We start from the raw sequence: 18491 nt of genomic DNA on the forward strand, positions 1-18491 counted from the left end.
GGTTGGGAGAGAAGTACCTGTAATGAACAATAAGGATATTTGCCCAGTCAAGGGTCTTCTAGACTATAAAATGTATTGATAATGTGAAACAAGGTGTGTAATTTAGACAATAAGATGTGTGGAAGTAAGTGGTTTTGGTTTTCAGTTTCCAAGCTGTAAAAGAGGGTAGAGGTTTTGCTCTCAATATACTCAAATCTTCCCTAGTCTTAGGGTAAGTAAATAGACAAAATTTCACTAAGGTGAATTACTCCAAACTGGATTTCCTAGATAGCATTATTCTTGAATTGCCATTCATGTTTTTCTTGGCCTTTAATTTGATTAACTTGCAGTCGTTGAAAATTTTCTTTCTTTCCACCTGAGAAAATTTGTTTCCAAGGCAAACCATTCAAGATCACAGTAATCCAAGTCTGTGCCCCAACCACTAATGCCAAAAAAGATGCAGTTGAATGGTTCTCTGAAGACATACAAGACCTTCTAGAACTAACACCCCCAAAAGATGCCCTTTTCATCATAGGGGACTGGAATGCAAAAGTAGGAAGTCAAGAGATACCTGGAGTAATAGGCAAATTTGGCCTTGGAGTACAAAATGAAGCAGGGAAAAGGCTAACAGAGTTTTGCCAAGAGAACGCACTGGTCATAGCAAACACCCTCTTCCAACAACACAAGAGAAAACTCTACACAGGAACATCACCAGATGGTCAACACCGAAATCAGACTGATTATATTCTTTGCAGCCAAAGATGGAGAAGCTCTATACAGTCAGCAAAAACAAGACCGGGAGCTGACTGGCTCAGATCATGAAGTCCTTATTGCCAAATTCAGACTTAAATTGAAGAAAGTGGGGAAAACCACTAGACCATTCAGGGATGACCTAAATCAAATCCCTTACAATTATACAGTAGAAGTGACAAATAGATTCTAAGGATTAGATATGATAGACAGAGTGCCTGAAGAACTATGGATGGAGGTTTGTGACATTGTACAGGAGGCAGTGATCAAGGCCAATCCCCAAGAAAAAGAAATCCAAAAAGGCAAAATGGTTATCTGAGGAGGACTTTAAAATAGCTGAGAAAAAAAGAGAAGCAGAAGGCAAAGGAGAAAAAGAAATATATACTCATCTGAATGCAGAGTTCTAAAGAATAGCAAGGAAAGATAAGAAAGCCTTCCTAAGTGATCAATGCAAAGAAATAGAGGAAAACAACTGAATGGGAAAGACTAGAGATCTCTTCAAGAAAATTAGTGATACCAAGGAAACATTGCATGCAAAGATGGGCTCGATAAAGGACAGAAATGGTATGGACCAAAGAGAAGCAGAAGATATTAAGAAGAGGCAGCAAAAATACACAGAAAAACTATGCAAAAAAAATCTTAATGACCCAGATAACCACAATGGTGTGATTACTCACCTAGAACCAGACATCCTGGAGTGTGAAGTCAAGTAAGCCTTAGGAAGCATCACTACAAACAAAGCTAGTGGAGGTGATGGAAATCCAGTTGATTTCCTAAATCCTAAAAGATGATGCTGTGAAAGTGCTGCACTCAATATGTCAGCAAATTTGGAAAACTCAGCAATGGCCACAGGACTGGGAAAAGTCAGTTTTCATTCCAATCTCAAAGAAAGGCAATGGAAAAGAATATTCAAACTAACAGACAACTACACTCATCTCACATGCTAGCAAAGTAGTGCTCAAAATTCTACAAAACAGGCTTCAACAGTATGTGTACCGTGAACTTCCAGATGTTCAAGCTGTATTTAGAAAAGGCAGAGGAACCAGAGATCAAATTGCCATCATCTGTTGGGTCATGGAAAAAGCAAGAGAGTTCCAGGAAAAACATCTACTTCTGCTTTATTGACTATGCCAAAGCCTTTGACTGTGTGGATCACAACAAACTTAAAGAGAAGGGAATACTGGAATACCTTACTTGCATCCTGATAAAATCTGTATGCAGGTCAAGAAGCAACAGTTAAAACTGGGCATGGAACAACAGACTGGTTCCAATTTGAGAAAGGAGTACATCAAGGCTGTATATCTTACTTATAAAACAGAGTATATCATGAGAAATGCCAGGCTGGATGAAGGGCAAGCTTAAATTAAGACTGCCAGGAGAAATATAAATTCCCACAGATACGCAGATGACACCACCCTGATGGCAGAAAGTAAAGAAGAACTAAAGAGCCTCTTGAAAGTGAAAGAGGAAAGTGAAAAAGTTGGCTTAAAGCTCAACGTTCAGAAAACTAAGATCATGGCATCAGGTCCCATCACTTCATATAAGCAAATAAATGAGGAAACAATGGGAAAAGTGAGAAACTTTATTTTCTTGGGCTCCAAAATCACTGCAGATGGTGACTGCAGCCATGAAATTAGAATTTGCTTTACCCTTTGGAAGAAAAGCTATGACCAAGCTAGACAGCATATTAAAAAGCAGAGATATTACTTTACTAAAAAGGTCCATCTAGTCAAAGCTATGGTTTTTCCAGTAGTCATGTATGGATGTGAGAGTTGGACTGTAAAGAAAGCTGAGCACCAAAGAATTGATGCTTTTGAACTGTGGTGTTGGAGAAGTCTCTTGAGAGTCCCTTGGACTGCAAGGAGATCCAACCAGTCCACCCTAAAGGAAATCAGTCCTGAATATTGACTGCAAGGACTGATGCTGAAGCTGAAACTCCAACACTTTGGCCACCTGATGCAAAGAACTGACTCATTGGAAAAGACCCTGATGCTGGGAAAGATTGAAGGCAGGAGGAGAAGAGGACGACAGAGGATGACATGGTTAGATGGCATCACTGACTCAATAGACATGAGTTTGAGCACGCTCTGGGAGATAGTGAAGGACAGGGAAGCCTGGTGTGCTACAATTCATCGGGTCGCAAAGAGTCAGACATGACTGAGGAACTGAACTAGACTGAAGAAAATAAATCTTGTTTTAGTCATGTAAATTAGATACAATTGCTGTTGGTCCTATTCTTCCTGGTCCCCCAAAGAATATCTCACACAAAAGCAATGCAGTTGGTACTCTGGATCCACAAGTGATTGTTTCCAGGACCCACTTCCATGGTCACCAAATCCCTGGATGCTCAAGCCCCTAAGATAGAAGGGCTTGTCTCACATACTCCACAGCAAACAACCTGAAATCCTTAGTTTTATGGACAAATCCTCTACTACTAGTCTCTTTCCCAGTCACATCCGCCCTGCAGAAAAAGGAACAGCTAGAGCTGTGTTGGAATCAGCTCATCCAGGTGGCACCAGCGGTGAAGAACCTGCTTGCCAATGCAGGAGACGCCAGAGACGCAGATTCAATACCTGCGTGGATCCCTGTGTCAGGAAGTTCCCCCGAAAGAGGAAGTGCAGCTCACTCCAGTGTTCTTGCCTGGAAAATTCCATGGACAGAGGAGCCTAGTTGCAAAGAGCTGGCACAACTGAGTGCACACCAAGTAACCAAATAATAGGTGTGTAGGAATCAGCTCACAGTGGTTTATTTCAGCCCATTGTACACTTTTATCAGCTTCCCTGGTGGCTCAGAGGGTAAAGCACTTTTATCCCCTTAACACTGTAATTCAGTAACATCAGGCTGGTAGCTTGAAACTGACCATGGAGTATTTATTCAATGGAAACCAGAAAACACTACAAATCAGGGCTTATTTTTTTCTTTTTCTTTTGGACAATCACTTGTTAAACATTTACCACTGCCCACTAGAAACAACACAGGAATCAGTTTTATGACTTCAATTCAAATTCAAGCCGAAATACCATGATCATTTTTTTTTAATTTATTTCTTTTCCATGATCATTTTAATTAAAGTAATTATTGTTTCCTTTGGGATGGGTTCTGTTTTGAATGGAAAGGTATACTAACAATTTGTTTCAGATTAGACATGAGGGAATTGAACCGCCATTTTATTTTTCCGTTTATCCAAGGCACCAACACTCAGTAGGCATGTTCTATTTCCTCAGAAACTTCTCAGTAGAGGCTGCAATTCACTAAGAGCTGCTGGAGCTAGCATTGCTTAATGTGTGCTTTAAATTTTATCTCATTTACAGAGTCAGGATATGCTCCTAATCCATGACTTAAAATCTGACAGCTTTATCGAGCATCATTAGAGCTGCTGTTTTTCAGTCTGTTAATCTCACTCAGCTCTGACTTCCTACATAATAACTGGAAAACACATTAGGAATGGCATATTTATGTCTGTGGACACAGTTGATCAATCCGTCTAGGCGGTGGGGAATGCTGACTAAGGCATACCAGGTAAATAACTTGAAGGCTGTATACTGAAGTCAGAAGGGTCTGCAGCATGGAGCTCTGATTTTCATAATCTCAAATGGTTCCTGTAGTACAAACAGATGTGGCAAGAATTTGGGTCTAATTGTGTGAGGACTCTTGATAGCATTTCCCTTATTTCATTCTGCAATAAGAATTATTAAGGAACTGTATTTACATAATAAAGGAACTTCAATTTCCAATAGTAAGAGCTAACAATTACATTGTGCTTACTATGCCAGGCTTTATGATATAAATGAGTTAAGCATGATATTTTCATCCTGACTTTACCAAAGGAGGAATCTGAGTCATGGAGAGAATAGCCAATGTCACTCAGCTATAATTAGTGGCAGAACTGACTGGACCATTCGTATCTGACCTGGTCTCTCACTGGAAATGCCCAGAGTCTTACTTCATAAGATACCACTTTTTTGTTACCTTCAAATAATACAGTAGGATGAGAGAGAGATGAGAATGTCTAAAAACACCTGAAACTGAGCTGAGTATTTTTTTTTTCCTTTTGATTCTCAAGTCCAAAAAAATGAAGTATTTAAATTTTTTAAGAGCAGAGAAGTGAACATGCCATTTCTGTCGTACCGAGAATATTTAAGAGCTCATTCTGTGTACATGTTATGTACAAAGTGCTTTGTATAAAATAAATAGCAACAAGAACTACTGTAAAGAATTTTAATTTTTTAAAAAGGAGCTCATTTTGTTTTAAAGTTTCATTTATTAAAAGACTCATCTAACCAGCCAAATTTAGATGACCAGATTTTGGTGACAGAAATGTTTGGTTTGTTTTTTCTCGGCTCAAAGTTCCAAAAGGGCAGTCGCTGGGAAATCCAGCAGCTCAAAACTGCAGCAGGTGTGTGACGTGCTGCTTCATTGGATTTTAACACAAATTTTATGTCTCAGTTTATGTAAGAATATGTTGATCAGCCCTGTCTTGGTAACTGAATGAACAGAGAACTGCTCATCCACATAATCAAATCTGTATATAAATAAGTGAGCTATTTTAACAGCCTCACGCAGGCTGACAAAAACAAAGATGTCTGTAATTTAAAGGCCCACCCTCAGACCTTTAAATGATAGGGGGATGATTACCCATCCAACCTGGACAGCTCCTATTCAGAAAAATAAGATAAATACTTGCCCAGGAATCTACATATGCTATATTCATAAATATTAAAATATAACTGAATACTTAAGGCTAAGGATATAGACAAATCAAATCATGGAAGACACTTTAGGGCTTCTGTAAATTTAGCAAGTATGTAAGAAGCAGTTTTGATTTAGGCTTAAAGCTCAGATAGGTCAATGAATTATTATAATTTTTTGGTTTACTTTTCCTACCATTTAATGTCAAATGTTACGCTCAGATTTATTAAAAAAATGAGTGCAAACATACGTAAGGGATGATGAAATAAGTTATGTGGAACAAGATATGCTATATCCAAAGTTAAAGTATTCTCTTCTAAAGCTTTCATCATTTTTATTTCAACAGACAAGATGTCCCATAATATTCTCATATCATTTACATTTTAACTTTATCATTACATTACCATACATCATCCCCTTTATTTTCACCCACCAAAACTGGATTTATTCAATCAACATGGTCTATCTTTCCAGTACCTTCTTCCCTACTTGTCCCCATATGTTTATCTACCAATCCATAACCCCAACATTTTGTAGAAATTTTGCCCACTCCTCACATGTGTATGCTCAGTCATGTCTGACTGTGACCCCATGGACTACAACCTTCCAGGCTCCTGTGTCCATGGAATTCTCAAGGTAAGAATTCTGGAATGGGTTGCCATTTGCTTCTACAGGGGATCTTCCCAACCCAGGGATCAAACCCACATCTCCTGTATTGACAGGTGGATTCTTTACCACTGAGCCACCTGGAAAGCCCACCACTCTTTAAGGTCCAGTCTAATGATACCCTTCCTTTTTCTTTTTCCTTTGGTCATGACTACTCTCCTTCTGAACCCTCTTATCTCATCCTAAGTACCACATCCAACTCATCTTTCTATCCCCATTATGCCTAAAATTGTAGCTTGCTCATGTCAGAGGAATAATTATTTTAAATTAATTCAACTTGATACATGAGTAATTTATTTTTAATTAATTTGTTTATTTTTATTGGAGTCTAATTACTTTACAATATTGTATTGGTTTTGCCATACATTGACATGAATTAGACATGGGTGTACATGTATCCCCATCCTGAACCCCGCCTCCCATCTCCCTCCCCATCCCATCCCTCAGAGTCATCCCAGTGCACCGGCCCTGAGAGCCCTGTCTCAGGCATCAAACCTGGACTGGAGATCTGTTTCACATATGACAATATACATGTTTCAGTGATATTCTCCCTCTCCCACAGAGTCCAAAAGACTGTTCTTTACATCTGTGTCTCTTTTGCTGTTTTGCATATAGGGTTATCATTACCATCTTTTTAAATTCCATATATATGCATTAGTATACTGTATTGATGTTTTTCTTTCTGACTTACTTCACTCTGTATAATAGGCTCCAGTTTCATCCACTTCATTATAACTGACTCAAATGCATTTTTTTAATAGCTGAGTAATATTCCATTGTGCATATGTACGACAGCTTTCTTATCCATTCGTCTGCTGATGGACATCTAGGTTGCTTCCATGTCCTGGCTATTATAAACAGTGCTGTGATGAACATTGGGGTACATGCGTCTCTTTCAATTCTGGTTTCCTTGGTGTGTATGCCCAGCAGTGGGATTGCTGGGTCATAATGCAGCTCTATTTCCAGTTTTTTAAGGAATCTCCACCCTGTTCTCCATAGTGGCTGTACTAGTTTGCATTCCCACCAACTGTATAAGAGGGTTCCCTTTTCTTAAATGCATCTAAAACCACTTAACTCATTGTGGATTGATATAAAGTGACTGGTATAATATCATTTGGTATATAAAATAAAAACTGTAAGAACAAGCATTAAAGATATTTGGGATTTGTTCTTGACTGTCTGTGAGAGGCTATGCTATTTCATGCTTTGTCAGTATACCACCCCTGACCATTTCTACACAAGTTAAACAAACACTTGAACTAGAAACTTACTGTTGCTTGTATCTATGTATCAGGACAACTGACACTTGTACCCTTCAGTCTAGTACTAGGACAGCAGAAGTAGAAATGTAAGGTGAGTGGCAAGAACCATCAGGAGCGTGTCTCCAGAGAAAGGCAGTGAGAGCGAAAGAACCTTCCTTCCTAGGGGCTTTACATAACTGACCTTCAGCAGAAGCACAGTACTGATGGCCGATGGGCACAGTGAGGGGAGTAAGGGAAAGGCTTTACCTATGATGTTTAAGACAAACATACAGGAGCAGATATAGCATGTGACAAGAGATTAAAAGAGTTTGCTGTTGTTATTGTTGAAGAATCATTCTGGGATCTTCAAACCCCACTCTCTTCATGATAATGAAGTAATGTAAGTAAAGGATCTATGCTTCTCTTGAACATATGCCTTAATTACAAAATAGTGCTTCTCAAGTTTGTATCCTTGAAAGACAGAAAGACGTGGGGCATGACTTTATTAAGGTTTTAATTACCCAAATAGGACCACAAAGAAACACTTAGAAGCTAAAATAGAAATGCACTCTCCTTCCCTCAACTGACACAGCCTCCCAGAGAATCCAATAAACTCCCAAATACACAGAAAATGGTCAACTGCTATGAATGAAACTGTCAGAGAAAACTTTACCTGCCTCCCTATATACTTTATTCTACATGTAAGAGCATAGAGTTTTCTCAGAATGTATGTTTTTGCAGCACCTTCTTTGAAGCACAGAGAGACAATAGGGATTTTTTTTTTCCCCATGCTCAGTATTTTGAAAGGGATTCTAAATCTAATTCTCAGTCTTATGTGGCTTCCTCTTAATACCTGAATACTAACACGTAAGTTTCAAAAACATAGTTCTCCACAAAAGGATTAGTATACTGACTCCCACCGCATGGACCCTCAAGCAGTGCCTGTTTTATTTACGATATTTTAGGACTGTACAAGTTCTTCCCAAGAGAACTGTCTAACAAACTTTGCTACTTGTTTTCAGGGATCACACTGCTTTAGTACAGATTTTTCCCCTGCATATATATTCAGTGCTTCCTCACCCTGGCCATCAGCATGTGCACAGCTTTCTTCCCAGATCATAATTCATGTCATCACCTTTTCTGCTCCTCAGTCACCTCAGAAGACGGCTGCTCTGTGGACCTTGGCTTTCGAGTCAGTATTGAAGAAAAAGGATTCTACACAGAGAACTTCCATTCAGCTGCATGGGTTTTCCGAGGGGATGATGGGAATCCTGAAGACAGTCCCAGATGTCTTAGCAAAAAACCCCGACCAGTAGCTGGTAAGGACCTCACAATTACAATAAAAAGCATATGTCTTAGAGAATCTGTAAGCAGGCAAATCTCTAAAGTTGGCAAACTTTCACACTGGGGGGAGCATTTGGAAAGAAGTGTGTGTGTGTGTGTACATATATGCGTGTGTATGTGTATATACACAACCTTCTCAATATTGTGAAAGATTCTGAAGTTATTAAAATAATAACTGTCTTAGGAACCCATTCCAAAATAGACCAATAATTCCAAAGTTGGAATAAAGATGAATGTAGGAAGAGTCAAGAGTCTTTCATTCTTCAAGCAAAAAATACAGTTATAAAAAATGTACTGAAGAATACAAACAAGCAACAAATCATTTATTGCTCCAACACTGGACTATGACCACTTTGTTGTTTCTGCCTCATCTTTTTAATATACATAGGTCTAGTCCTGTTTTCAAATGTATACAAAATATGCATCTCATATTTTCATGTATACAGTTTGATATAAAAGGAAAATCCCCAACCAGTAGCTGCTAAGGACTCTACAATTATTCAATTAAATTCTATAGCCTGACATATTTAATAATATAATTATTTAATAATTATACTTTCGCTTCATAAAATAAATATTTTCATGTGTTTTAAAAATGTCATTAATAGTCTGATAGTTACATGATGTTTTTTAAAGAGATTAAAATTCAGTTTGCTAAAACTGTATTTCCTTAATGGAATAATAGCATGGTGATTTTTTTTTAAAAACTATACCTGAATAACAAATTTAAGAATGTGAAATTACTATTTCAATCTAATCTTTGCTGCAAAATTTAACCTATAGAGCTTTTATAAACTTTTATAAACAAAGAATAAATAAATTACTTTGATGAATAGTAAACAATTTAACCCAAGAAAGCAAAGATTCAGATTTAAAATAATGTTTTAAATTAATTTTACAATCATGCATTCAGCAAACACCATTCCTACTATGGTCCAGGCACTGGGGGAAGCCACTAAAGATACACAGATTTAACAGCAGTGACTAGGATAGATTTCTATAAAGAGGTACTTAAATTTTCAGTACAGGCATCAAAATGTGCCTAGTTTCATCTTAATCCCATTTATGGAGACATGAGTAATTGTTGTTACCTATAAGCTCATCATTTGTTTTATCTGTAGAGTAAAATAGAGTCTCTTAATTTTTTCTTTTAAATATGAAAGTCAGCATTGGAGGATTTTAATGAGGAAAAGTTGTAACTCTAAGTGAATTCCTGTGTACATGCATAAGACAATGCAAGGTTTGTATATTGCACATTAAGAATACTTATTTATACTCATCTCATAATATGAATTAATTGAGATTAACCATTCATTGAAAAGCATGCAGTATGAAACTTTGATTCTAAAACTTAAGGAATTTAGAGTGGAATTTTTGAAAATTAAAATGGATGCTGAGGAGCTGCATGTAAGTCAATGAAATTAAAATACTTCCTCATATCATACACAAAAGTAAACCCAGAATGGCCTAAAGACTTGACTAGAAGACACGACAAATAAAACTCCTAGAGAGAACATAGGCAAAACATTCTCTGACGTAAATTGTAGCACTGTCTTCTTAGGTCAGTCAGTCTCCAAAGGCAAAAGAAAGAAAAACAAATAAATAGGACCTAATCAAATTTATAAGCTTTTGCACAGGAAAGAAAACCATAAATAAACCAAAAAGACAATGTATAGACAATGTATATACAATAATACAATGTATATACATAAATAAACCAAAAAAACAATGTATAGAAGAAAATATTTGCAAACAATGCAACTGTCAAGGAGTTAATTTTCAAAATATACAAAAACATCTCATTCAGCTCAATAACCAAAAAAATAATAATAATAATAACCCAATCAGAAAATGAGCAGAAGACCTAAACAGACATTTCTGCAAAGAAGACATGAAGATGGCCAAAGGGCAGATGAAAAAATGCTCATCATCACTAATTATTCAGTCCAGTTCAGTTCAGTCACTCAGTCGTGTCGGACTCTTTGCGACCTCATGAATCGCAGCACACCAGGCCTCCTTGTCCATCACCAACTCCCGGAGTTCACTCAGACTCACGTCCATCACATCAGTGATGCCATCCAGCCATCTCATCCTCTGTTGTCCCCTTCTCCTCCTGCCCCCAACCCCTCCCAGCATCAGAGTCTTTTCCAATGAGTCAACTCTTTGCATGAGGTGGCCAAAGTACTGGAGTTTCAGCTTTAGCATCATTCCTTCCAAAGAAATCCCAGGGCTGATCTCCTGCAGAATGGACTGGTTGGATCTCCTTGCAGTCCAAGGGACTCCCAAGAGTCTACTCCAACACCACAGTTCAAAAGCATCAATTCTTCGGCGCTCAGCCTTCTTCACAGTCCAACTCTCACATCCATACATGACCACAGGAAATACCATAGCCTTGACTAGATGGAACTTTGTTGGCAAAGTAATGTCTCTGCTTTTGAATATGCTATCTAGGTTGGTCATAACTTTCCTTCCAAGGAGTAAGTGTCTTTTAATTTCATGGCTGCAGTCACCATCTGCACTGATTTTGGAGCCCAAAAAATAAAGTCTGGCACTGTTTCCACTGTTTTCCCATCTATTTCCCATGAAGTGATGGGACCAGATGCCATGATCTTCGTTTTCTGAATGTTGAGCTTTAAGCCAGTTTTTTCACTCTCCTCTTTCACCTTCATCAAGAGGCTTTTTAGATCCTCTTCACTTTCTGCCATAAGGGTGGTGTCATCTGTGTGTCTGAGGTTCTTGATATTTCTCCCAGCAATCCTGATTCCAGCTTGTGCTTCTTCCAGCCCAGCATTTCTCATGATGTACTCTGCATATAAGTTAAATAAGCAGGGTGACAATATACAGCCTTGACGTACTCCTTTTCCTATTTGGAACCAGTCTGTTGTTCCATGTCCAGTTCTAACTGTTGCTTCCAGACCTGCCTATAAGTTTCTCAAGAGGCAGGTCAGATGGTCTGGTATTCCCATCTCTTTCAGAATTTTCTACAGTTTATTGTGATCCACACAGTCAAAATTACTCAGTCACAAAAAGAGAATGAAATAATGCCATTTGCAGCAACATGGATGGACCTAGAGATGGTCATACTAAGTGAAGTAAGCCAGAGAAAGAGAAATATATGATGATACTGCTTACATGTGGAATCTAAAAGGATGATACAAATGATTGTATTTACAAAACAGAAACTGACTCACAGACTTAGGAAACAAACTTACGGTTAACAAAGGAGAACAGAGGGAAGATAAACTGGGTGTTTGGGAGTAGCAGACACAAACTACTATATTTAAAATAGATATAAAAAAATAAATAAATAAAATAAAATAAAATAGATAAACAACAAGATCCTTCTATATAGCACAGGGAACTCTGATATATTCAATATGTTGTAATAAACTATCATGGAAAAGAATCTAAAAAGAATATGAATATATATATATGTAACTTAAAAAATATATATGTAAATATATATTATATAAAAATTATATATATTATATAAATTTTATAATATATAAAATTTATATAAAATATTATATATAAAATATATATTTATATATATAATATATATATTTTAAGTTAAATATATATATATGTAACTGAATCACTTTGCTGTATGCCAGAAACTAACACAGCCTTGTAAATCTACTATAAAAAGAAGATGCTGAGAATCAAGCAATAAACTTTCTAAAAAAAGAACCAAAATCTTCTATAGTTAACTTTTATTTGAGTAATAGCATGGCACAGGGTAAAAACACTAGGCTGAAAATAGGATTTTCAGGGTTAGGCTCTCTATTTGTTCATTGATGTATTCTCCACACCAAAGACAGCACCTATTTCATTACAGAAAGCCAACATATATTTGTTGCATGAATGTATAAAAAGTAATTTACTAGCTATGTGACCTTAAAAAATTCACTTATTCTCTGTTATTATCTCACTGCCTATCTTACAGTGTTATAAAATGTGAAATGACACAATATATGTGAAAATTATAGTGGGCTATTTTTATCTGTCTTGACTATTTCTATCTCCTATCCTTATTTTTATTAATTTTATGGGAATTTTAACTAAATATTAAATACATATTCACACATATCTGTTTATATTTATATATATATTTTATATAAACTGCAAACAATTGCTATTTCATAATATACTAACTAAATTGACAATATGTAGTGACTGTTTGTGGCAGGCAGGTGAAAAGATACATTAGATAGAATTCATTCTTCCCTCACAGTATCTTGGCTAACACCTGATGTAAGAAAAGACAATTATCACCATTTCTACAACTGTGTATGGTCATCAAAGAAGCATTTAGTTGATTTGCCATTATTTGCTTAAGCTAAAAAAAAAAAAAGAAAGAAAATTTGCTTAATTTTGCCAAAAAATTCATGCATGTGTGCATATACACACACACGTATGTGCCCACACACATCCACACAACTAAACAAATTATGTTTAAATGTAGTAAGTGAGTTTTAACTATTAATATTTATTGCACTGAACCTCAGTCCAAGAATGTGCTAATTGTTCTTGCTTACTGTTATTAATGCTTGAAGTATTCCACATACCAGATACATGTTTTTAACTATGTGATTTTGAGACATCAGTAGAAGAAGCTGGAGATTGAGAGGAAACATGAGTTGGAGGCAAAAGAATAATTTTAAAACTGAAAGATGTCTGTATTAGCCTAATGACATTTTGAAGATATTGCAATGATGATTTATATCTACCAATATGTATTGTGAGAATAAATTTTAAACTTACAGAATTCAATCTTTAATACTCTAGAAAGTGCCCTTCTATTATTGGAGAAATAGATTTTTAAAAGTTTTGCATCACTACAGAAGTATATTGCTGGAGCTACGAGAAAGTTTTAGGGTATTTTCAATATCTAAGTGGTGTTGTATTTATGGAACTATGTGCCCTTCATTTGAACTTTTACATCTAACAAGATGATTCCAAGGAAATGCTATTTGGGGGGATAAATTACTTGACGATGTGACCACACAGTCTCTGAAAAGACAATGACATTTATTTGTGGCTTTTCAGCAGCTGTGTGGCACTCACAGATTATCCGCCAGACAGCAGCAAGGGGCTCCAGGACCATAAATCTCAAAATCTGAGAAAACGGTCTTCAGAATGGGAGGGGAACATGTTGCAAAACATTCTGAGTGCATTTTTTCCCACAGGAGTGCACTATAGTTGAGCTTACCATTTAAAGATTTTATTGAGTTGTTTATACTTTCACACATTGCTGACATTCGATTTACCTGATTGAAAAAAAAAAAAAAAACCCACCATGCTACAGCCTTGAAAGCAATAGCTATCTTATCATCGCATGTAAGACAAAAAGCAAACAGGATTTGATTTGAATCAACTCAGTAAAAATACTCCATTAAACAAACATCAATTGGATAAGCAATTTGTCAAAAGCAGAAGCTAGTATCAAGAGGGTAACCTATAAGGAGCAAGAAGTTTTGACAAGTAGGATTGTTAGAAATGATTTCTACTGAGGTCAGAAGTAGGATTCCTGATTTTCTTTTTTGCCCTGATTAGCTACCAGCTTGCTGCAGACTGCTAAAACACTCATTTTGGGGTCCTTGAATTTCCCAGTTCTATCCCTTAAATTACGCTGAGATCCAGTAAGTGGCAGTCCAAATAGTCATGCAAAATAACTGCCAAAAGGGAATCGTATTAACAAATAATAAGAAATCTTCCCAGGAGCACAGAATAGAGCACAGAATTTTAGCACTGGAATACACTTAATACTTGCACAGCAACTTTGGTAAGCTTTTCCTGATACTGTTTTAACCAACAGAGAAACAGTGTATTTTGTTCAGACATATTGGGATAACAAACATTCCTTCAGGAATCCATATGAAGAGGCTCTGTTCTTTCTTTGAATGTTTGCCAATTTGGGTAGCCAAGGTCCAGGATGTCAACTCCATGAGAAAAAGTCTCTTCTCTGTCCTCAACACCACAGTCCTCATATTGATACATAAGAAAACAATGGGACACATAGTAGATACTCAGTAAATGTCTGTGAATGAATTACCTCTGATATTAGGCTACCATGGATTATTAAAAGCAAAGATGCTTATTTCCTTATTTTTATTAGATATTTTTATTACCTAGCTGACCAAGGAGATGGTCAGCTAAGAACATTTGGAAAAATTGCCTAATCCTTTACTCTTTTTGTCATCTTTTTATAAGAAACTTAATTTTTAAAAAGATTTACCTCAGTAATACCTGGGAGGAAATGTAATAAAACAATGGCAAATCTGTTTACAAGCTCTGAGAAATATAAGGTAAATTTATAATAACAATATCTCTCCAAGATCAGGGAGTCACCCACCCAGACATCTGTCTGCAATGGCAAAGAAAGAGATTTCTCATCAAAGGGGAAGCTGAACAAAAGTCCTTAGCCACTCAAAATACAATTGTTAAGAACTCCTTTGAATGCTTGATTGCTTCTAACTTTATCCATATGTTGCCTACAGCAGACATTTTTTCTTAGTATGAACCTTTTTATATGAACCTAGAGGATGCAACTCTTCATAGAAGAAATGTTCCTGATCTCCAATATGAAGGAAGATGTAAATATTTCTGAGGAATGAAAAATGATACACAAAAATACAAAAGAATGGCTGAAAAGAAGCTACAAAATATATTACCCATAAATTTTAATGTATTCCTATTTTTAATGGAAAGAAATTCTATTAAATTATATCTTAAGGTATGAATTTGCCCTGCCTTTATTAATAGATGAGCATTCTTATTTTATAATTAATTGCATTTTTCCTAGAGACCTAATAATACCTTTTTTCCAGAGGCATATTACTAATTCACTTCTGGAGCTCAGGAAGTTTATCATTGTACTGTATTATGATTTATTCTTTATCATTTTAAGATATTCATTAACATACAGGAAAAAAAGCTCAACTAATAAAGTATTTCTATCTAATTGTCAGGGAAAGAGTAATTCTCCCAGTATTGCATTAACACTTCTCCCCAATGAAGTTGGTCTTAAATACAACCAAATAATATTTTGAAGTCTTTCATTGTGATTCTTCCTTGGATAACTTTGTCAGCATTTAAAAAGGGATTCTTCTGAGATCACATAAGCCCTTCAGATTTTTAATTTCCGTTTTGTACTCTAGCATGATTCAGGCATGTATTTTTTCCTAAATAAAATGCAAGGGGTAAATACACTATAAAGACAAGACACCTACTGCAGCAACATCTCCTTTACGGAAAATGCCCTTCCACAGAGGGAAGTCTTCCTGAGACGTGTTTTCTGCCTTGGAATCCTGCTCTTTCCTTGTCTATGAAGAGTAATAGCCCAAAGAGGTCTTATCTGATAGATTTTATCTTTTAGGAATTCAGCTTGGGAAAATGCCCTTGGATAGTCTTGAGGTAGAAATTTAAAATGTCTTGAGGTAGAGGAAGATCAAGAGGGTCCAGAAGTGAGTTATAGTTATGAACTTATCAGCAAGCAGAAGTCTTGAGGAAGAAACACACCCACCCACACCCACCCATCCACACACACACGCTCACACCTATATTTACACCTACAGAACATTTTGATATTTGGCAAAACTAATACAGTTATGTAAAGTTTAAAAATAAAATAAAATTTAAAAAAAATTAAAAAAAAAAAAAAGATAGCAGGAAGAAACAGGAGAAGACACATGGAAAAGCAGACTGGTAAATAGCTGGACCACATTAATTTAAGATGATTAGACTAATGTAAAATTTTTTTTTTAATTTTTACTGTCAAGCTTCTGGAACTCTTCACTTTCAATGCAGCATAACCTTACCATTTCTGCAAGGCCCAGCTGCTTCCCTTGTTTCTGAGCAGCTCAGTTGCTCAGGATTTCCTGGGGTCCTGTAAGACCTGACTATTATGGATGAAGATTCGGTTTTCTTATTTCCACGTGTATTAAAACCTTGTAGAACCGTCCCATGGTTCACAGCTCCGCGTGCCTGAAACCTTCAATGGTCAGTGGCCTCGGGAAGAAAGCCCTGCCCCTTCCTCACCACGTGACTCAGCTGATTTGCTTAGCGTCTATATGCCTCAGTTTTCTCCTCTCCAAAAAAATATTAATCTTGGGTCAATGTGAAGATTAAATTAGATACTAGTTGTAAAGTACTTTGACTTTTATTAAGCCCGGTATATACTAAACCAGCAATAAATACCAGCTATATTTTCATTGCATTTGTAGTATCTAAAGATGAACTCAAAAGAATGTCCTTTCCGCTTCCTCTTCAGTTCGTGAGCGCACCGTGAAGCTTGTCAGAGGGACCGGCGATTACCCCTGGGGATTCCGTATTCAGTACTCCAAACCGATCGTGGTAACTGAAGTGGACGCTAGTAAGTTGTTTCACAACCGCAGTTGCAATTCAGACCAGGACAACTAGCTCAGGCCTCGCGCAATATACTAAGTAGCCTCCAATACTGAAGTCTTGTAAAACACACATATACACTAGAAGTAGTTTGTAAATCTCAAGTCTATCAAAAACTCATAAGGATTGCCGAGTGCTGACATCATGATCAATTGGTTTTTTAGAATACTATGCTTCCCTGCTGAAGTGGACACCTGTGGTAAAGATTGGGCCTCCCCATTAAAGAAGAACCCTGCCTGTACCTACAAAACCAGGGCTCAAGCTCTGCAGACAAAAAGGGTCTTAAGTAGACAGCTGCCAATTTATTACTATTTAATAGTTTCTAGGAGGAGTTCCATTCCCCATAGATTATTTCCTTTATGGCTTCTCAGATTTATTTCCTAACAAACAAATTAGGAATTAGTAGATACCTAATGAAAGATAGATCTTTTTCTCCCTAATCCAGAGCATGAGAATAATTTAAGGTATAAAGATAAGATAAATATACCCATACCCAGCATGCTGCACTGTTGCTATTGTTCAGTCGCTCAGTCGTGTCCGACTCTTTGCAACCCTAGGACCACAGCACTCCAGGCCTCCCTGTCCATCACCAACTCCCAGAGTTTACCCAAACTCAAGTCCATCAAGTCCGTGATGCCATCCAACCATCTCATCCTCTGTCGTCCCCTTCTCCTCCCATCTTCAATCTTTCCCAGCATCAGGGTCTTTTCTAATGAGTCAGTTCTTCATATCAGGTGGCCAAAGTATCGGAGTTTCAGCTTCAGCATCAGTCCTTCCAATGAATATTCAGGACTGATCTCCTTTAGGATGGACTGGTTGGATCTCCTTGCAGTCCAAGGGACTCTTGAGAGTCCCTTCTCCAACACCACAGTTCAAAAGCATCAATTCTTTGGCACTCAGCCTTCTTTATGATCCAGCTGTCACATCCATACATGACTACTGGAAAAACCATAGCCTTGACTGGACGGACCTTTGTTGGCAAAGTGCTGCATTAAAAGAGGCCTAATGAAGTTATCACAGAAGGGGGCCCAGGGCTACTAGGGTTTTCTGAATTACATTATAGTCCTCATCTGGACTGGGAGTTTTCCAAGATCAGAAACAGTATCATATCCATTATGTTAATCTGCAATACTTGGGGCAGTGTCCCAAAGGTAACAGAGCTGATGCTCCCAAAATGCCTGTGGAGGGAGCACAAACTCCCTAAGTGTGTGCCTGCCAGGGCAGGGTGGGCAGTCAGGGAGGGACGCATATCATCCGCGAGGACTGCAGCCCTTCCTGATGTGCCCTGCACCACAGTCCTGTCTCTGATTTCATTAAAATCCCACCTCTATACCTGATTCAAATGTACTTGAATTTTTACCTTTTCCTCCTTTCCTCCTTCTCTAAAAAGATAATCCTTTTACCTTCTCGTGACTT

At 37.2% G+C, this 18491-nt stretch overlaps 1 protein-coding gene across 1 annotated transcript in view; it reads left to right on the forward strand.

Moving 5' to 3' along the window:
• The window catches only part of LOC102410054, a 119451-nt gene that overhangs the window by 18615 nt on the left and 82345 nt on the right, over positions 1-18491 (forward strand). Inside the window, exons 4-5 of the mRNA XM_006056410.4 lie at positions 8477-8644; positions 16942-17043. Of these exons, the coding sequence (XP_006056472.4) occupies positions 8477-8644; positions 16942-17043 (270 nt within the window). The remainder of the gene's footprint in view (positions 1-8476; positions 8645-16941; positions 17044-18491) is intronic.

The sequence above is a fragment of the Bubalus bubalis genome, chromosome 9 (genome assembly GCF_019923935.1).
Source record: "Bubalus bubalis isolate 160015118507 breed Murrah chromosome 9, NDDB_SH_1, whole genome shotgun sequence".
NCBI lineage: Eukaryota > Metazoa > Chordata > Mammalia > Artiodactyla > Bovidae > Bubalus > Bubalus bubalis.